This window comes from Loxodonta africana, chromosome 19 (genome assembly GCF_030014295.1).
Source record: "Loxodonta africana isolate mLoxAfr1 chromosome 19, mLoxAfr1.hap2, whole genome shotgun sequence".
In the NCBI taxonomy this organism is placed as follows: Eukaryota; Metazoa; Chordata; class Mammalia; order Proboscidea; family Elephantidae; genus Loxodonta; species Loxodonta africana.
The window spans coordinates 76,403,028-76,422,925 of NC_087360.1; the positions used below are offsets into that span (position 1 = coordinate 76,403,028).

The window sequence follows — 19,898 nt, forward strand, 5'->3', positions numbered from 1 at the left end:
GTCCCGGCGTGCCCCCCAGGAGCCCGGGCCCCCAGCCGGCGGCGAGCGGCCGGGCGAGCGGCTGCGAGGTGCCCGCCGGAGCCTCCTGGACAGGCCCTCGGGCCCGGGGACCCGAGGAGGATGAGCTGGCTCTTCCCGCTGAGCAAGAGCGCCTCCTCCTCCGCAGCGGGGTCCGCCGGCGGCCTGACCAGCCTTCAACAGCAGAAGCAGCGCCTGATCGAGTCCCTTCGGAGCGCCCACTCCAGGTGACTGGGGGCCGCGGGCCGGAGCCGAGGGGGACGGCGGCGGGGGCGGGCGATCCCCGGGCACCCTCCGCGCCTCCGGACGGCACCCCAGGGGTCTCGGACGGGCCCGGGTCCCGGTCCCGGCTCTGGTCCCGGTTCTGGTCCCCGTCCAGGTCCCGGTCCAGGTCCCGGTCTCGCGCGCTCTCCGGTTCCTAAGCCGCGTTCATGCACTGCTGCTTCCTCTCTGCGCCTCCCCTGACTCATCCTGACCCCTGGCTGCCGGCTGCCTTAGCTCCCCGTCGGATCCCCTCGCTCCCCGTCGGATCCCCTCCCTCCCCGTCGGATCCCCTCGCTCCCCGTCGGATCCCCTCGCTCCCCGTCGGATCCCCTCGCTCCCCGTCGGATCCCCGTCGGATCCCCTCGCTCCCCGTCGGATCCCCTCGCTCCCCGTCGGATCCCCTCGCTCCCCGTCGGATCCCCTCGCTCCCCGTCGGCTCCCCGTCGGATCCCCGTCGGATCCCCTCGCTCCCCGTCGGATCCCCTCGCTCCCCGTCGGATCCCCTCGCTCCCCGTCGGATCCCCGTCAGATCCCCTCGCTCCCCGTCGGATCCCCTCGCTCCCCGTGGGCTCCCCGTCGGCTCCCCGTCGGATCCCCGTCGGATCCCCGTCAGATCCCCTCGCTCCCCGTCGGATCCCCTCGCTCCCCGTCGGATCCCCTCGCTCCCCGTCGGCTCCCCGTCGGCTCCCCGTCGGATCCCCTCGCTCCCCGTCGGATCCCCTCGCTCCCCGTCGGATCCCCTCGCTCCCCGTCGGATCCCCGTCGGATCCCCTCGCTCCCCGTCGGATCCCCTCGCTCCCCGTCGGATCCCCTCGCTCCCCGTGGGCTCCCCGTCGGCTCCCCGTCGGATCCCCGTCGGATCCCCGTCGGATCCCCTCGCTCCCCGTCGGATCCCCTCGCTCCCCGTCGGATCCCCTCGCTCCCCGTCGGCTCCCCGTCGGCTCCCCGTCGGCTCCCCGTCGGATCCCCTCGCTCCCCGTCGGATCCCCTCGCTCCCCGTCGGATCCCCTCGCTCCCCGTCGGATCCCCGTCGGATCCCCTCGCTCCCCGTCGGATCCCCTCGCTCCCCGTCGGATCCCCTCGCTCCCCGTCGGATCCCCTCGCTCCCCGTCGGATCCCCTCGCTCCCCGTCGGCTCCCCGTCGGCTCCCCGTCGGATCCCCGTCAGATCCCCTCGCTCCCCGTCGGATCCCCTCGCTCCCCGTCGGATCCCCTCGCTCCCCGTCGGCTCCCCGTCGGCTCCCCGTCGGATCCCCTCGCTCCCCGTCGGATCCCCTCGCTCCCCGTCGGATCCCCTCGCTCCCCGTCGGATCCCCTCGCTCCCCGTCGGATCCCCTCGCTCCCCGTCGGATCCCCGTCGGATCCCCGTCGGATCCCCTCGCTCCCCGTCGGATCCCCTCGCTCCCCGTCGGATCCCCGTCGGATCCCCGTCGGATCCCCGTCGGCTCCCCGTCGGATCCCCTCGCTCCCCGTCGGATCCCCTCGCTCCCCGTCGGATCCCCTCGCTCCCCGTCGGATCCCCTCGCTCCCCGTCGGATCCCCTCGCTCCCCGTCGGCTCCCCGTCAGATCCCCTCGCTCCCCGTCGGATCCCCGTCAGATCCCCTCGCTCCCCGTCGGATCCCCTCGCTCCCCGTGGGCTCCCCGTGGGCTCCCCGTCGGATCCCCGTCAGATCCCCTCGCTCCCCGTCGGATCCCCTCGCTCCCCGTCGGCTCCCCGTCGGATCCCCTCGCTCCCCGTCGGATCCCCTCGCACCCCGTCGGCTCCCCGTCGGCTCCCCGTCGGATCCCCTTGCTCCCCGTCGGATCCCCGTCGGATCCCCGTCGGATCCCCGTCGGATCCCCTCGCTCCCCGTCGGCCCCCCTCGCTCCCCGTCGGATCCCCTCGCTCCCCGTCGGATCTCCATCTCTCGGGCCTTCTCCCGGATTCCTCAGCAACTTCCCCTTTGCCCTCCCCGTGGCCGCCCCAGTGGAGATCCGTGCCCGGCTACAGACAGCCATGAGAAGTCATCCCCAGGTTTCAGAAAGCGCGGAAAGCGAGCAGTTGGCACGTCCGAGGCCAGGAGGCCGGCGCTTCCAGCAGCCAGTCCTCCTCGCCTGGGCGCGCTCTGCGCGGCTCTCCTGCCCCAGCAACTCCTCCGGGTGCGCCTCCCGCGTTTTGGTTACTCCTGTCCCCACGCTCAGCGGGTGCTTTCGGCTCTGCTGGATCCTTTGGTTGCCTTCCTGTGGGTCTCTCGTTTTCAGCGTGCTCAGATGAGGAATATTTGGCAGTTCCGTTTATTTCAAGTGTTTCTGCAGTAAACTGGTTTTCTACAGGTTTTTGTATTCCGAATGCCAGTAGCCTCTAATGGAGCCCTGGTGGCACAATGCTTAAGAGCTCGGCTGCCAACCAGAGGTCAGCAGTTCGAACCCACCAGCCACTTCTTAGAAACCCTATGGGATAGTTCTTTTCTATAGGGTCGCTCTGAGTCCTCAACGGGTTTTACTGATAGCCTCTAAATGGTTTTCAAAAATTAGAGCTGCCTCTTTATATTAAGTGGTAAGTGAATTATGCAAGCATATTTATTTAAGTTTCACAGCATGTATTTTAAGGTAAAGATGTCAACGACTTTCATTGGTACTCCTCTTTTGAAATACTCTTTTTGCATATGTCCTGAGATAATAAAATTGAATAATTCTCATTGAGTAAACCATCGTTGTTGATGAGCAAACCACAGGAGCCATTCTGTGTTACACTTCAATAATGTTTTCCAAACAAGTCTAGAATAGTTTTAAATCAGGTATATTAAGAGAAAAATTCATCACAAAATCCATTTGGTTAAAAGGAGAGCTATTGTTGACTGCACTTCAGATGTTTTTCACCTGCCTCAGTTGTTTTGCTTGTTCAGAACTTTCAAAAGGTGAAAATCTGTAGCATTGGACAGAAAACAGTAGCAGGTGATTTGATTTGCTAGTGGCTTCCTTTTTGTAAAATTAAGTTCACAAAGTTCTTAAAAGTCAACCTTAATTCAAGTTCTATATTAACCTGTAAAAACCACTTTCACAACAGATGCTATAAAATGACATATTTTTAGCAAACCTAATGAAAGTGTGTCTTCTTTGATAATACCGTCTTGGAAGTATACTGTTAAAACTGTTGCCAAAACATTTTTTAGAACCACGTCCTTGGAATTAGTTGCTTTAAGCCTTTACAGAATATTCTGTTGTATATTCTGTTAAATACTCTCAGTGGTGACAAGTTTTTGTTTTTTGAGGTTGCAGTTGAATATTTGGAATACCCCCCCCCAAAGTCCCTTGCTGCTAAAGCTAGTAAATAAAGAAAAGGATCTATCTGAAATTTATGTATTTTTTTGCCTCCCAAATAAGGTGTGATTCTAAAGCAGGAATTCTTAGAGAGTCCTGAAATTGGCTTAAGAGGATCCATAAATACCTGAATTGAATATAGAAAGGATCCATAGTTTAATATTTTGAGCCAGAAATGATGGACATGTAATTGGACATGTGACATTATTTACAAACTTTTTAGTGTTATGAACATATAACTTTAAGGACTCGGTTTAAGTTCTTTAACAGAAAATACTTGAAGTTTCATTTAATTTAAATCTTTTACATTTACAAATTATACCAGAATACTTCTGGTAACATTTAAGTAGGTCATGACATTGAGATGTCTAGGAATGGGATTGTACCAGAAAAAAAATGCCATCCACCTATTCTAGTTCGGTCTGCCCTTTTACCTAATGATAACACTTTTGGACTTTGGTCATATAGTGGATAAGAGCTACAGCTGCTAATCAAAAGGTCAGCAGTTTGAATCCACCAGCTACTCCTTGGAAACCCTGTGGGGCAGTTCTCCTCTGTCCTATAGGATGGCTATAGAGGCGGAATCGACTTGATGGTAGTGGGCTTGGTTTTTTGTAGGGATGATTTATCAGTGCAGCACCTAACAGCGTGTTGTCTGAGTAGCTAAATTCAGTAGAGCGACATATACTTAAGGATTCCATGCAGAAATACACCACGATTGGTTATTCTGAAGGTGTCCTCTGTATAAGTTGAAAGAATCTTTCAATGGGATTTCAGTGAATAATACAAAAACTTCCTAAATTATGGACATCACTGTCCTTGTGCGCTGCCCACCTCCCTCATATTTCATACTCTGTCCCTTCACCAAACGTAAGGGCAGCAGCTCTTTCCTGCAGTGAAAGCATTTGACTTCTTTTGCCTTCTGCATAACCTCTTCCCACCACCTATTCTCGTCTCCCTTCCACCTCTTCTTTCACTCCTTATAACTGAGAATTCAGTCTTAGGAAAGAGTCTCTAGTTCATTTTCTCTAATGGATGTAAACTTTTTGTTGTTGTTGTTGTTGTTAGGTAAGAAATCCTTACTTTCTCACCTTCCTCGGGCCTCTCCTCACGGTTAGCTGAGTTTTATGTGTTTCCTTTTCTAAGTCTCACTGGTGACCAGTAACCAGTTGTTGTCCAGGCAGGTCCGACTCACATGGTTCCAGGTGTGCCAGTAGAACTGTGCTCCATAGGGTTTTCAAAGGCTGAATTTTCCGACGTAGATCACCCATACCTCTGGGTGGACTTGAACTTGCAGCTTTTCAGTTAGCAGCCTGCCAAGCATGTTAACCATTTGCACCACCCCGGGACTCGTAAGGCAGGGCAGATGGGAAAGGTTACTCTAGCTAATTGTTGGTTGTCCACTTCATTTCCCCTGGCTTCTTGGAAGAGCCCACTGCTGTTTGTGTTTCCCGCTCTGCATGTACTCACTGGAGGCAGAGCTCTTTCCACCCCAGCGGATGATCAGTGATTTGTTTAAACCAATGATGACGGTCTTATTGCCCCTGATGGTTGGACGCAGGACTCTTGATCTAATCCTGATCCATGCGAGTTGAAGGGGAAATCTACTGGGGAAGCTGCTAAAAAACATTTTTCTCAATAATTAAGAGAGGTCTGGGAGGAAATGTTTCTCTTATGTTGTGGATATTGTTATTGTACCTGAGATATCTGGAACTTCTTGGACCATGAGTGAGGACAGGGCTGCCCACTGAATGTGGTAGAGAGCTGGAAAACATCTGGGTCCAGGATAGTGCTTTGCTGCTAAATTAACGAGCAGTGGAGCCTCCCTCTTTCTGAACTTGAGAGATAAATAGCCCCTCACTGGGTGAGGCCGCTTTCAGCTTGGTTTTCTTTCTTTAATACTTTGTTTGTTGTTGTTGAGAATATACACAGCAGGGCATACACCAAATCGACAAGTTCTGCAGGTAAGTCCAGTGTCACTGATTATGTTTTTCAAGCAACCCTTCTCTTCCTCCTCTTCTGAATTGTTCCTCCTCCGTTAACATAAACTCACCGCTCCCTAAGTTTTCTAATCTTTTGAATTGCTGTTGTCAGTTTGATCCCATAGTTAGTTCTTAAAAGAGCACAATGCTCAGGTCAGACATTCTTTACTAGTTATGCTAAACTATTGTTTTGGTTTAAAGAAGACTTCAGGGGATATTTTTGGTTTAAGGTTCAGCTTGGTTTTCTGTTACTTGCAGTTGAAAACCTCCCAAGTCATACATTCACTGATCCTGATACATAAAGAGTCTTGAGAAGTGAAGCTGTTAAGTATTTCCCTGCATTTTGTCCACAATCAGAAAATATTAAAATCGAGTGACCCTAACAGTAAATAGCCTAACTATCTAGGTCTCATTATCTCAGTATCTGAAGTTAGTTTGCTCCTTTATTATTTTCTGGGCTGTAAAACAGCAACCTGGAGCTGGGTTGTGAATGGTGGTTGTTATTCGTAGTTAACTATGTAAATTCCAAGTTATGCAAATAGCAGCCTTTCTTTATTATCTTTTATTTAAGGAGATCACCTCACCGGTATATGGGCTTCGGCATTCATTTTAGTCAGATTCAATTCCATGATTATTTTGATGCTGTTTTTGTTTGTATTTGATTTAAAAAAAAAAATCTGATTTGGGAGTTATGCTTATCAGAATTGCTTTTTATTTTATTTTTTCCATTCTGGTAAAGCATTGGATACATGGTCTCAGAAGTCAGGAGATACGGATGTGTCGTTTACTGGCAGTACAACCTTGGATAGTCACGTAACCTTTATCGGCCTCATTACACTGGTGGCTCAGTGGTTAAGAGCTTGGCTGCTAACCAAAGGTTGGCAGTTCGAATCTACCAGCCGCTTCTTGGAAACCCTATGGGCCAGTTCTGCTCTGTCCTGTAGGCTCACTGTGAGTCAGAAATGACTCCACGGCACTTAGCAGCAACAGTAACGTGGAAGTAATAGAATTGTCTAGGTGATCCCCTACTGCCCTGTCCAACTGTGAAAGTCTGTCCATCCCTCGGGCCCCTCAGCGTGATCATCCTTTTGGAGAGAGAATTGCGGTGTTTCCTTTTGCTGCCAAACCCTGGGTACCATCCCTATTTGTGATTCCCAGAACCTTTAGCCTTGGAGAATCTGCTACGCATAACCCTCCCTCACGACTAAGACTCCCTCCTCACAGCTCCTGGGTTTCTAAGTAAGCCCAAATTCTATCCCTTTCTTTCTAGATTTCACTCTTCGCTCACAAGGACTCACACACAAACTTGATAACATGACAGACTGGTAGTTGCCAACATTTAGAAATTGAGATTTTTATGTTAACATATATCCAGGTTTCCAACTTTTAAAATGGAAAGATCTGGCAAGAATGTCCATGTTAACACACTTGCTTGAAGCGGCAGAGTAGCCGTGCCCTCTGCTGTGCTGATCCCACTCGGTTTCACCGCCACTCCCTGTGATACGACAGGCAGCTGCCTCTACTCCTGTACGTTATCTAGTTCCTGCTGGTATTTGAGATTGTAGTTCCTTTATCGGAGGGAATCACCTTAACTTGTTCCAATAAAAAGTTCCAGAAGAATCTGCTATGCCTTAGTCTATTGAAGCTACAGAAATCTACAAAAGTCAACATTGAGGTCTTAATGTGAACTTTGAAATTATGTGTATTAAACAGTCCCACAATTAAGTGAATTTTAATTTGGTACATTAAATCTTAGTCTGTTTATAATCTGTGATTAAAATTTATAGTTGGCGAGTATATGATACAGTAAAAGGATGTTTCCATTTTAAGAAGAGTTTCCTAAGTGGATCATAACAGCCTAAGAGTTATCTCCAGTTAATTTTTCTCTTAGCAGTATCAGTCCATAACTGCTTTAAAAAAATTTACAACACAGGCGGTCTTTCCCCATTGCCAGTTGAATCCAGTCACGCCTACCTCCGTCTACCCCACTCCTGAACTACTTCAAAGTGATCTCTGCTGTCTGCTCCCCTAACCAAAAACCTGGGTAATCCTCAGTTGCCACCCTCACGTCTACCTCGGTCTACCCCACTCCTGAACTACTTCAAAGCGGTCTCTGCTGTCTGCTCACCTAACCAAAAACCTAGGTAATCCTCAGTTGCCACCCAGTCTTCCATCCCCACCTCCACTTTGTTGTGGTTCATTGCCATCAAGTCGACTCCTGCTCATGGCGACCTCATGTGACCCCATGTGTGCAGAGTAGAACTGCTCCGTTGGGTTTTCAAGGCTGTGATCTTTCGGAAGCACATCACTAGGCCTGTCTTCGAGGTACCTCTGGGGAGATTCGAATCACCAGCCATTCAGCTGGTAGTTGAGTGCATAACTGTGTGTGCTACCCAGGGACTCCCTTCTCTTGCCACTGGGCTCTAGCGGTCTCTCTGCCCTCAGTCTTGTTCCCGCAATGTTTTCTTCCACATGGCTGTTAGAGCGATGTTTTCTAAAATACAACTTTGACCATGTCATTTCTTTCAGGAGTTTCTAGTTCTTGCCCAAAACAGATCCGCCTCCGTAGCTTGGTGCCTGGTTATCGCAGAAGGCAGTGATATGGAGAGAATGTCAAGTTTCTTTAATGGCCAAGGATAAGGAGACTTTTAGAAACTCCGTGTCAGTTCATATCTGAAGCTTTTTTGGTGGTGCTTACTCTGTCTACAATGCCCATTTCATTTCCCTGATTCCCTTTCCTGGGTGTTAACTCCTACTGACATTTAAATGTAGCTCAGGTATTTTCCCCCCGCCAGGAGACCTCACCACCACTACTCCCATTAAGGTTAGGTGCGTTCTTCTGTGTTCCCGTACCTTCCTTTGCAAAACTCTGTCATAATCTGATGAGTTCTGTGGAACACCGTTAAAAAATGTTGTAGCCTCAGTGTTCCATATCAGACACATCTAGGGAAAAAAACAAGCCGTTTACCTTAGAATGTCTCAAAGCTTTTAATATGCTAAAGGGCATCAGTAATCTTAATATGAAGCCCTTCGCAAACAGAGCACTGAACCATTTATTTGAAGGATTTATTTTAAATTTCCAGTTTCTTAATTTTACATTTTCCTATCAGCATTGCGTGTGTGCATGCAGAGGCTATTTTCTTTTGTTTCTCTAAGGATGTTAATTACACAAACTTATAGTCTTCTCTTGGCTCAATATTCACTCTATTTCCTTGAGTTCTGGGGGCTTTTTTTTGTTTGCTTCTTTTGTTGCATTTGATACTTGCCTTTCATGGTTTTGTTTTCTTCAGCTATCTGGTGACTGTTCATGTCTGTATTTGCGGTTCCCCCGGACTTGTTTGTGGATGTTTGCTCCCTTTTCCATAGCCTGCATCTGGTGATTGAAGGAAAGATTGCCTCCTGGATGGGGCAGGCTGCTTGTATTCTGGAAATGGAGGCTTCCTGGGTGTCGGTAGCTCCTAGGGGTTAGGAACTTCCTGAGGCACCGTTACCTTAGGGTCTGCCTCACCGTTTCGTTCTGGGTGCAGATGAGAGGTACTGCTCGGGGAGAGTTATCAAGGCTGCCTGCTGCACCACGTATGTGCTCCCATTTATTACCATGAGAAATGCTCCTGCCCCTCTCTCCACACTCTGGGTTTGCATTGACTTGGCTCAAGGGTTTGGAGGACCTTCAGACTGCTCCTGACTTCACTGTGGTCTTATGTTTTGGGTTGCGATAAGTTCCTATATTTACTTTCTTGGTTTTTTTTCCACTCCCTTCCTTAGATCTAATCCCATCTTCTTATCTTTACCTTCTTTAGTCTCTTCTGCATCTACTGTCTTTCAGCGTCTGGCACACCCATAAACATGACTGAGCTCCCCAGCACTGTGGGGACTGCATGATACTCAGTGTGTTGAAACCACTGGATTTTCTCTTCAGGCTATGTGCGCTTTCAAAGCAGGGACTATACTGTATTTCTCTCTATACTTGCTTTGCAAGATGCTCAGTATTTAATAGCTCTTCATTTGAAATGAGTTTTATGATGAAATCCCAGTTTACACAAAATACAAAGGAGGAGATTGTTTATTCTTCAGAGGGAATCTTTCACCTGTAGCTGATGCCTCTGTTGCGGTTCAAGGTCTGTTTGTTTACAGTTTTAGGGACTACCAAAGAAATAAGGTTGTTAATTAATTACAAATTCTGATTAACGGAGTTATCTGTTGTTCCAGCTCTTGTAGCCGCAAACACATGCAGAGCAATTGAGGTAAAACCATAATAATTCTCTTCTTAAAAAGCCTAGAGGATAAAATTAAATGTTCTCTTGTGACGTGATTACAGTATTTAAATATAAGTATATAAGATACATATTTACATCTAAAGGAGTACCACCTTCAGCATAAAAATATGGCTTCAATAACGTTTATCAGAGAATAGGTTTATAAATGGTGAATATTGGAAACAATCTCAGTATCAGCAGGGATAGGTTAAAGAATAAAAACCCGTTGCCGCTGAGTCCATTCTGACCCATAGCTACCCTGCAGTAGTATTATCATGTAGTAGAACACATGCAGCCATTTACAATATTGTAAAATAACATTTCCTGATTGAGAAAGAGAATAACAACAAATTGTAGAGTGAGACAGGAGCAGGTTACAAAATTGTATGTATAGTGTGATTCTATGTTTGTCTTAAAACTGTGAAGGTAGGTTGGAAAGTTCTATACCTATATGTTAACGGTAGTTGTCTTGGGGATACGCAGCCACCAGGGATTTTTATGTTCTGTTTGCTCGTTTTTTACTATGAGAATAAATTCTTTTTGGAATAAGCTTTTTTAAAAAGTTACTAATAAGAGCAGATTTTCAAAATCTCTTTTGTGGTGAATTATTTCCAGGGAGTGATTCTTGTTTTAATTAAGGGAAACAATTAAATATTTGCTGTGTTGCCTAACGCAGCTAGTCGGAACGCACCTTTGCATTTTGAGTTACAAGAATTCAGCCAACAGTGGTCTCAGGATACTGCACAGTTTATGGTGCTCATCTGTTAAAATCTGCGGTTTGTATAATTTCACGGCCATACGTTTAACTTGCATGCTGACTTTAGACTGTTGCATAAACTGCAGTTGAACTGTTGCTGTGAATCCCACCACATCCAGCTTGTTTTAAGGTTGTAGAGACTGAACTTTACCACAGGGTGACTAACGTACTTGAACTCTGAAAGTAAGCAGGAATGTTAGAATCCCTCATCCATTTCCCACTTGGAATTCCATGGTTATCTTAAAGTTATCTAAAAGGCTTTGAATATCTGCATATCTAATAATGGTTGTAAAAAATAATAAATAACATTTAGAATAGCGTTCATCCTGAGCACTTTACATTTATTTACTCACAACAGCCCTCTGAGGCAGTTACCAACTTACAACAAGGAAACCAAGGCTGGAGAAGTAACCTGCTCAAGGTTACCATGTGAACAAGTAGACTTTCGCTTTATTTCCTCCTTTTAGATTTTCCTTTTAGTCCATCCTTCAGTTTTTTTTTAGGAGTTCTCAAACATCACGTAAGAATTCTTGTATGTAAGCCGCATGCCTAAAACTGTGTAAACCTTATGTAGGATTTTCAAGGGTGATTTTGACTCTAAAGGATTTAATCCTAAGAACTTATCTTGAAATCCAATCGTCTCCCCTTCATAAATATGATTTTACTATATGGAGAAATGCAGTGTACAAACATACACACAAAGAATACAGAGGAAGTTTAGCGTTTTAGAGTTCAAACAGTAGCAGTGAGGGCCAACTACAGACCGTAGGTTATCCCTCCGTGCCAGAGGGCTTACAGTTGCTTCTACTGCTGGTGAATTGGATGCGTAGTAAATCAGTCTAGCAGTAATACAAGAATTTTCCTTGCCTCTTTACGTCAACAGCTGCCTCCCCACTTTCGATATTTCAGAACATTGTTGTTGTTGTTAGTTGCCATCCAGTTGAGCCCGACTCATGGTGACCTGTATATAACAGAACAAAATCTTGCCGGGTCCTGTGCCATCTTCATGATCGTTGGCATGTTCGAGTCCATTGTCGTGTCAGTCCATCTCATTGAGTATTTTCCTCTTCTTCACTGACCCTCTACCAAACATGATATCCTTTTCTAGCTATTGGTCTTCTTTGATGATGTGTCCAAATTTGCTAAGCCTTTCTAACTATGATATTTTTTTCCTTAAAGTACAAGTTTTACTGGCTGTCCAGATTCTGTGGTTAAAATTAACGTAGCTGAGCTTTAGTAGACTCTAGCATTTAGCATTTGTTTTTAGCATTAATGTTTTTGTAACTTTGGATAATTTTTTTTTCAAATTTTTTCCTATAGTATAGCTGAAATACAGAAAGATGTGGAATACAGATTACCATTCACCGTGAACAACCTGACAATTAACATTAATATGTGAGTAGAATTGGGTTCTATTTTGCCATGTAACAGGTCTTCGGAAAAAAAATCTTTATTTTCTCTTTCTTAGTCATTATTAGAAATAAGTTGTGTAAAGTGAGCTTATTGCAAATACTCACTTTCTAGTAACTCAAATTTATACAGAGTTACAATAAGTGAAATATTTTTGAAAGACATCACTAATTTATATTGCTGTAAGAAAGTATAAAAGAAGGAATACAATAAAAATATGTAATAATACTCTTTAGTACTATAATCATTTTTATTGCTTTGGACTGAAGTCTTAGCTGGGGGTCAGCTGAAGGAATCATGATAATGACAGATAACCAAAGGGATCATGCATGGAAAATCATTAGCGATATATTCACCTTTATACAGAAACTACTTAAAATGTTCTCATTTGCAGCAACAGAAATCTTCTATGCGAACCAGAACATTCAAGGCTGAATTTGATCTGCTGATTATTTTTAAGGCAAAAAAATTAAAATGTTAAAAATATAATCATGAGGTTATTACTAAAGTTACAGTGAAGAAAGCTTGGACAAGATGATTTCTGAAGTACCCATTTAGCCTTAAATGCAACTATTAGTCTTTAGTGTGAGAAAATTAAGTTATCATCTCAGATTGCATTAGGTGGCTGACTGTTAGAGAAAGCGCTTGAGCCGGGTAGAACGGTACCTCACTTGAAGACAGGAACCACGTCTTACTCACCTTCATATTGCCTAGCATAGTGCCTGCACATAGTAGGCCTTATCGAATGCTAGTTGAATGAACTAATTAAAACATGAACATATAACTGTGCCAAGCATTATGCTAGGTTAATTTGATACATGTGAGGTTTTAGCATCCTGCAAATTGAGGCAAATTACAGACACGTAAGTAGTGAATAGCACAGTCAGGATACAAACCCAGATTGGTTGGGTCCAAAGACCATTCGTTGGATTTTTACCCAACTAGTTTAACATCTTCAACTATACAAGTGAAGTAGCTTTCTCTCTCATGAAATGCTCCTGGCAGAGCTAAGTAGGAGAGGCCAACAAGGACCTGGTTTTTTTCTTTCTTGACAGCGCTGCCAACAAATAGTTTTCTCAGTTATCAGGGGAACAGAGAGACAGTTTAAAGAGAAATCCAATACACTTCTAAATTTTAGACGAGTTTGGAAAACAAGGTTCTATGTTCAGGAAGATTCCATTTTTATGATTTTATTCACTATTCATAATTTTCCAGCAGTTCAAAAAAGTTTAAGATGTTCACTTTTTTTGTATTCAGAATTTACCGTTCTTTGTTTGAAATCCTGTGACTGACCTCAAAGTTGGGAGAGGTGTTGGTTGGGAAGTTTAGAAGGGAGCCTGGAAGGACTGAGGCGTGCCGACAGCTGCAGTTTTTCAACCTTAGTACTTTCTTTTTGTCCACCTTACTCTTTAGTAATAGATTGTGAAATAATTCTTGGCAGTGTTTTCAAAGTAGAAAACTCACAAGGAAAGTTCTATGGCCAGGTCCTGCCGTCCAGTAAGAGCCAGATGGGGTTGATGAGGTTTACCTGATACAAATGCCTGATCTAGTTTTTAGCTGAGATTTTGTATAACTTGGCAGAGTATTCTGTTGGAAAGCAATGAATTGGCGTGATGTGAGGAATATTTTACAAAAACAAAGGTTTTACTCTATTAACTCACTGTGTGGTCTTGTTGCCAAAGTGTAACCTTTTGTATGTTTGCAATCAACTCAACATCCGTAACAGAGTACTTATTAATGAATAATTAGTCTGAATGTGTGAAAATTTAATTTGCTTTTAACTTTGTTTTAGGATCATGTTTATATAATGTAACATTCACAGTCTTTGTTTTCTGGTTTCCTTTCTGTTTTGTCATTACCAGATTGCTTCCTCCTCAGTTTCCTCAGGAAAAACCCGTGATCAGTGTTTACCCACCAATACGACATCACTTGATGGATAAACAAGGAGTGTATGTTACCTGTCCGTTAGTAAACAACGTATGTATGCCAGAGAACCTATCTCAGAGTGATATAACAGCTGTACAACTTTTCTGTGAAATAGTTTAGAAATCTGAAACACACTTAAAATTTCATTTTGGAATCAGTAACTTCAAATTTTATGTTCACCATGTGTAATAGATAATACTGTATTTACTTAGCACTACAATTCTGATTGGAAGGTTGTTTGTTTTTCATTGGTCAGGACCTCTTGATGTGACAATTTTGTTTCAGAGCAGGTCATTCCCTAGTTGTTAGGAAGGAATAAAATTCCCATATGCCTTTGAGTTCTTAGGATATGTGTATGATTGATTAACTGGGCGACTGTAACTTAAATAGACTCTCAGTGTTTACCCTTGACACCTACATTCCTGTAGATAATGAAATGTGGAAACATTGCAGGTCTGTTATGACCAAGTAGACTTCTAAGCTGACTTGCTAACTACTAAACATGATGTTGATTCTGTTGAGAAAAGATTTTAATTGAAAATTTTAATTTTTAATTGACTCAGTACCTCTGCTTTTCATTTAATTCTTGACCTACAAAAGTGGATTAAGATATAAGTTTTAGAGTGACGTTTTATCCTAAGGACACTTTATGGTCTTGTTTTTCTAAAAGTTACTTTAACCGTCCTGTATTATTTTTACTTTCAGTTTACGATGCACTCAGATCTTGGAAAAATTATTCAGGGTCTATTGGATGAATTTTGGAAGACTCCTCCAGTTTTGGCTCCTACTTCAACAGCGTTTCCATAGTGAGTATATTTATAATGAATAAACACTTTTGCTTATATTTGGTTTTGTTTTTATCAGAGTAATAAAAATCTAGTTTAAAAAATCAAATGATGTTAAAAGGCGATTCTCTGCTTACCACATCCTACCTTCATACAAATACTGTATACTTAGGCTGGTTGAAGGCAACTGAGTTTTACTCTTCTAGATGTTTGTTCTAGTATTTGCCTTTGTCTTTCTGAATGGTATGTACATACTGCTATTCATTTTAGTTATTATCTATAGATATGTTGTTATGTTAGATGAGGGGTTCAGCGTCTTTCACAAACCTTTACCCTCTCTCATCCTCCCTGTTAAATTGTTTTGTTATTTTTTTACTTAAATCTGCATTTGGTGTTTTCATAATTCTGATTCCCTTAACAATTGTCTATTGTTAAGCCAAGTACTTTATCACGATTACATTTCCTAATGGTATATATATATATATATTTTTTTTTTTTGCCGTTTTCTGGAGCTCATAATTACCTGAATTTTACAATGGTTTAATTTTCTTAGAAGATCTGTTTAATTTTTCACACGTTTCAGCCTCTTTGAGTCCATTGTTGTGGCTGATGTCAGTCTGTCTCATTGAGGCTTTCCCTTGTTTTCGTTGGCCTTCTGCTTGACCAAACATGATTTCCTTTTCTAGTGATTGGTCTTTTCTCATGACATGTCCAAAGTGGGCAAGTCAAAGTTTGCCATCCTCACTTCTAAGGAACATTCTGGTAGTATTTCTTCTTAGACTGATTTGCTTATTCTTTTAGCAGTTGATGGTATTTTCAGTATTCTTCACCAACACCACAGTTTGAACTCATCAATGATTCTTCTGTCTTCCTTTTTTGTGTGCATATGAGGCAATTGGAAAGACCATGGGTTGGGTTAGACACACCTTAGTCATCCAAATGACATCTTTGCTTTTTCCAACTTTAAACAGGTCTTTTGCAGCAGAGTTGCCCAATGCGATATATCATATTTTTTTCACGGCTGCTTCCACGGACATTATTGTTGATCCAAGTAGAATGCAATCGTTGACAGCCTCCCTATTTATAATGATGTTGTTTATTGGCCCAGTTGCGAGGATTTTTGTTTCGTTCACATTCAGGTGTAATCCGTTCCAAAGGCTATAGTCTTTGACCTTCATCAGTAAGTGCTCCCAAGTCATCTTCATTTTCAGCAAGCAAAGTTGTGTCATCTGTATATTGCAGATTGTTCAAGCCTTCCTCCAATCCTGATGCCGTATTCTTCTTCACAGAGTCCAGCATCTCAGATTATTCGCATACAGATTGAATAAGTGAGGTGAAATGATACGACTCTGCCGCACACCTTTTCCGTTTGTGGATCACACAGTGTCGCCTTGTTCTGTTTGAACAACTGCCCATCTGCCTCTTGACCCACGTACAGGTTCTGCATGAACACAATTAAGTGTTCTGAAATTCCCAGTCTTTGCAGTGTTAACCCATAATTTGTTGTGATCCACACAGTCGAATGCCTTTGTGTAGTTGATAAAACACAGATAAACATTTTTCTGCTATTCTCTGCTTTTGGCCAAGATCCATCTGACTTCAACAGTGATATCCCTGGCTTCACATCCTGTCCTGAATTCAGCTTGAACTTCTGGCAGTTCCCTGTCAATGTACAGCCGTAGTAATTTTTTTAATTACCTTCAGCAGAATTTTGCTATCATGGGATATTAACGATATTGTTTGATAATTTCTGCATTCCATTTGATCGCCTTTCTTTGGAGTGGGCAGGCAGTGTCTTCCAAATTTCTTTACATAGACGAGTGAGTACTGGCAGGGTTGTACCCGTTTGTTAAAACATCTCATTTGGCATTCCATCGATTCCTAGAGCCCGGTTTTTTGCCAGTGCCTTCAGTGGAGCTTGAACTGACTTTATACTTGCTACTGAGTTCAAAATAAAGCAGATTGGTTCAAAATTATTAAGGTGTTTGGATAGTATAAATATTTTTTCGTGTTGGTCATACTGTTTTTAAATAACTTATGTTCGCATATATATCACTAATACCTTTCAAGTTTTAAAGTAAAAATGAGCCATTCTTTGAAATTAATAAGTAATCAGAAAGCTTTTAATTTTTGGAATGGGTCATATTCACTTGGTTCAAAAAGTGTAAAGGCATGTAGAGTGAAAGATGTCCCTGTCACTTTTTCCCTTGTAACTTAGTTTTTCTCCTCATCGGCATCCGAAGTTGTTAGTTTGAGGGGGTGTTTATATAATACATATACAAGGAAATATGTATGTGTAGTATTTTAATTCTCCCTTTTTTTACACAAAGAGGACCCCAGTGGCGTAGTGTTTAAGTGTGTAGTGTATAAGCCCACCAGCCGCTCCGTGGGAGGAAGATGTGGCCATCTGCTTCTGTAAAGGTTACAGCCTTGGAGACCCTATGTGCAGTTCTGCTCTGTCCTATAGAGTCCCTGTGGGGTTGCTATGAGTCAGACTCGATGGCAGAGGGTTTGGTTTTGGGTGTTTTTTCACAAGTAGCATTGTACCTTTTTTTTTTCTTTTTTTCAAACTAAATGGTATAGTTACAGAGAGCTTTTCATGTTAGTATACAAGGTGTTTCCTCATTCTTTTTTATGGCCACAAAGTATTCGTTTTATGGACGTACCATAATTTATTTCAGAAGATTCATTTTGATATTTTTGTTGTTTCCAATCTTTCCTGAAAGGCCTACCCTTTGCCTTTGCCCTTAGTGCTGCAGTGAATAATCTTAAAAAATAATATTTTACCCAAATGTGAGTATATTTGTTGGATAAGTTCTAAAAGCAGTAGCCACATCTGTCGTTTTGACAAATAACTGCAAAATTGCCGTCCAGAGTAATTGTAGCAATATGTGCCCCTGTACAAAATGCCTGTTTCCTTGTATCTTTTGCCAAAATACTGTATTATCAAAATGGCTCTTTGCCAGTTTTATAGGGGGAAATGGTGTGTTAGTAGAATTTTAGTTGCTTTTATCAAACAGTGAAGTCGAGCTTCTTTTCCTGTCTTTTAAAGATATTTTCATTTCTGTTTCTCTGAATTCCTTTTATTTGTATACTCTCCTGCTTTCCATTTTGCTCTTGGGTTGTTAGTCTTTTAAGAATTTCTGGAAGTTTTTTAGGTATTATAAAAATTATTCCTCTGTCTGTGATACGAGTTTCTCATGTTTTCTTCCACTATGGCGTTCATCTTTACTTACAGTGGGCTTTGTTGTGTAGAATTTGTTTGTTGTGGAATTTATCAGTATTTTCTTGTAACTTCTGGATGTGAGAACAGAAAGTCTTTTCCCACCCTAGGACTATAATTTTCTAGTTCTTGTAAGATAATGATTGATAGCAGTGGAATTCTGAAAACTCAAGAATGGCCTCTCTGTCTCCGACCAGTTTGATTGTGTGCTTTTTGAAGCATTCATCTTCTTTTTCATGGAAAACACAATTCTCTTTCTTTTGGAGTTATATATTTCATCAATTTATATAAGATTTAATTCAGTTACATAATTTTAAGGGTATTACCTACTGTAAACAGATTCCATCTATATTGCGTGACTGTTACTATTTAGAACAATTTATGAGTAATTTTATAGATATTACCCCTAAAAGCTAATCTAATCTTTCTTCTGTCTTTAGCTTGTACAGTAACCCAAGTGGACTGCCTCCTTATGCTTCTCAGGGTTTCCCATTTCTCCCTCCATTTCCCCCACAAGAAGCTAACAGGACTATCACTTCTGTATCGGTTGCTGACACTGTTCCTTCAGCCACAAGTTATGCCACAGCCAAACCCGCTGCTCCCTCCTTCGGCATCCTCGCCAGTCTGCCGTTACCCATTCCCACGACAGATACTTCAGCACCGGTTGGTATCTTTGGATATCTATATTTTTTACCTTTAAAACATTCAGTCAGTAAACATTTATCTGTGCCTGCATTGTGCTAGCTGCTGAGTTAGGCACAAAAGATAGAAAGATGAAATCAGATTTTCCCACCTGAGTAGCAAACAGTACAGTAGAGAAGAACAACAGATAAGCAAATACTGGCAAACTGGGAACTTCCTATAAAGCAGAGAAAGAGTCCAGAGTTATGGTGGAGACACAGGTGAGAGAGAGCCAGTGCTCACAGGGACTGAGGCAGAACTAGCAGGGGCATCTTTTTAAAAAATGTGGTTATTTTTTACCACGTTATCCCTGGTTCCTCGAATCATGCCTGATACTTGGTAGGCATTCAGTAAAAATGAGATGGCTAAATGAATGAATGAATTCATGCCTTTGAGGATCAGGTTTTGAAGGGAGGTTCTGAGTTTGCCGGAATGGCAAGGGGTCAGTACACGGCATTCTTTGAAGAGGTAGCAGTGTTGGTAAAGGCACAAGACGTAAACCAGGTGGCCTATTTGTGAGTCTATCTATAATAGATCTCTCTGGCCGTTGTATATAGGCCAAAGGGATAGGCATAACAAGTGATCCTACAGGAGAACCAAAAAAACCAAACCCATTACCATCGAGTCGATTCCGACTTACAGTGACCCTACAGGACAGAGTAGAACTGCACCATAGGGTTTTCAGGGAGCACCTGGTGGATACCAACTGCTGACATTTTGGTTAGCAGCCGAACTCTTAACCACTACGCTACCAGGGTTTCCATATATAGGAGAAGCAGGTATTCTGTTGTGGAGAGTGTGTTATATCACATTAAAGGCTTCAGGTCCCTCATTAGTGTAAAAAAATGATGTTCTTCAGTTGAGCTGGTAACTGTTGCCATGTGGGATGTGATCGAGGGAGAAACTAACACTTTGTGTATAAAACATACAAAGGGATGTAAAAGCTTTCACTTTTAACCCTTAGTGAATAGCACCCAGAGTAATGTTGAAATAGTGTAAAGCCTTATCACATCCAGCAGTACTAATTTCAGAATTTGTAATCATTTAGGAAATGAATATAAGTATACTTTCTTTTTTCCAAGCCATTTCACCGTTGTGTTTCTGAATGCTATATGAATAAGCTGTAAATTAGCAGTATAAACAAATTGCAAGAGAACTTTTCATGGCTTCTTAATTTTAAAACATCCTCTATATTCAAACAATGCGTACTCTATTCCTCACCTACCTACTATTCTATTATTTAAACTTTTGCCAAATAATTTTTTATACTATTGCTTTTCACTTGTGGTAAATATA

General features: G+C 43.1%; 1 protein-coding gene across 1 annotated transcript in view; it reads left to right on the forward strand.

Annotated features, from left to right (window-relative positions):
- Window positions 1-52: 52 nt before the first annotated feature.
- VPS37A (VPS37A subunit of ESCRT-I) overlaps window positions 53-19,898 on the forward strand; it is a 33,198-nt gene continuing 13,352 nt past the window's right edge. The window contains exons 1-5 of the mRNA XM_064272888.1: window positions 53-245; window positions 11,898-11,972; window positions 13,850-13,964; window positions 14,619-14,719; window positions 18,362-18,584. Coding sequence (XP_064128958.1) covers window positions 121-245; window positions 11,898-11,972; window positions 13,850-13,964; window positions 14,619-14,719; window positions 18,362-18,584 — 639 coding nt within the window. The 5' untranslated portion in view covers window positions 53-120. The remainder of the gene's footprint in view (window positions 246-11,897; window positions 11,973-13,849; window positions 13,965-14,618; window positions 14,720-18,361; window positions 18,585-19,898) is intronic.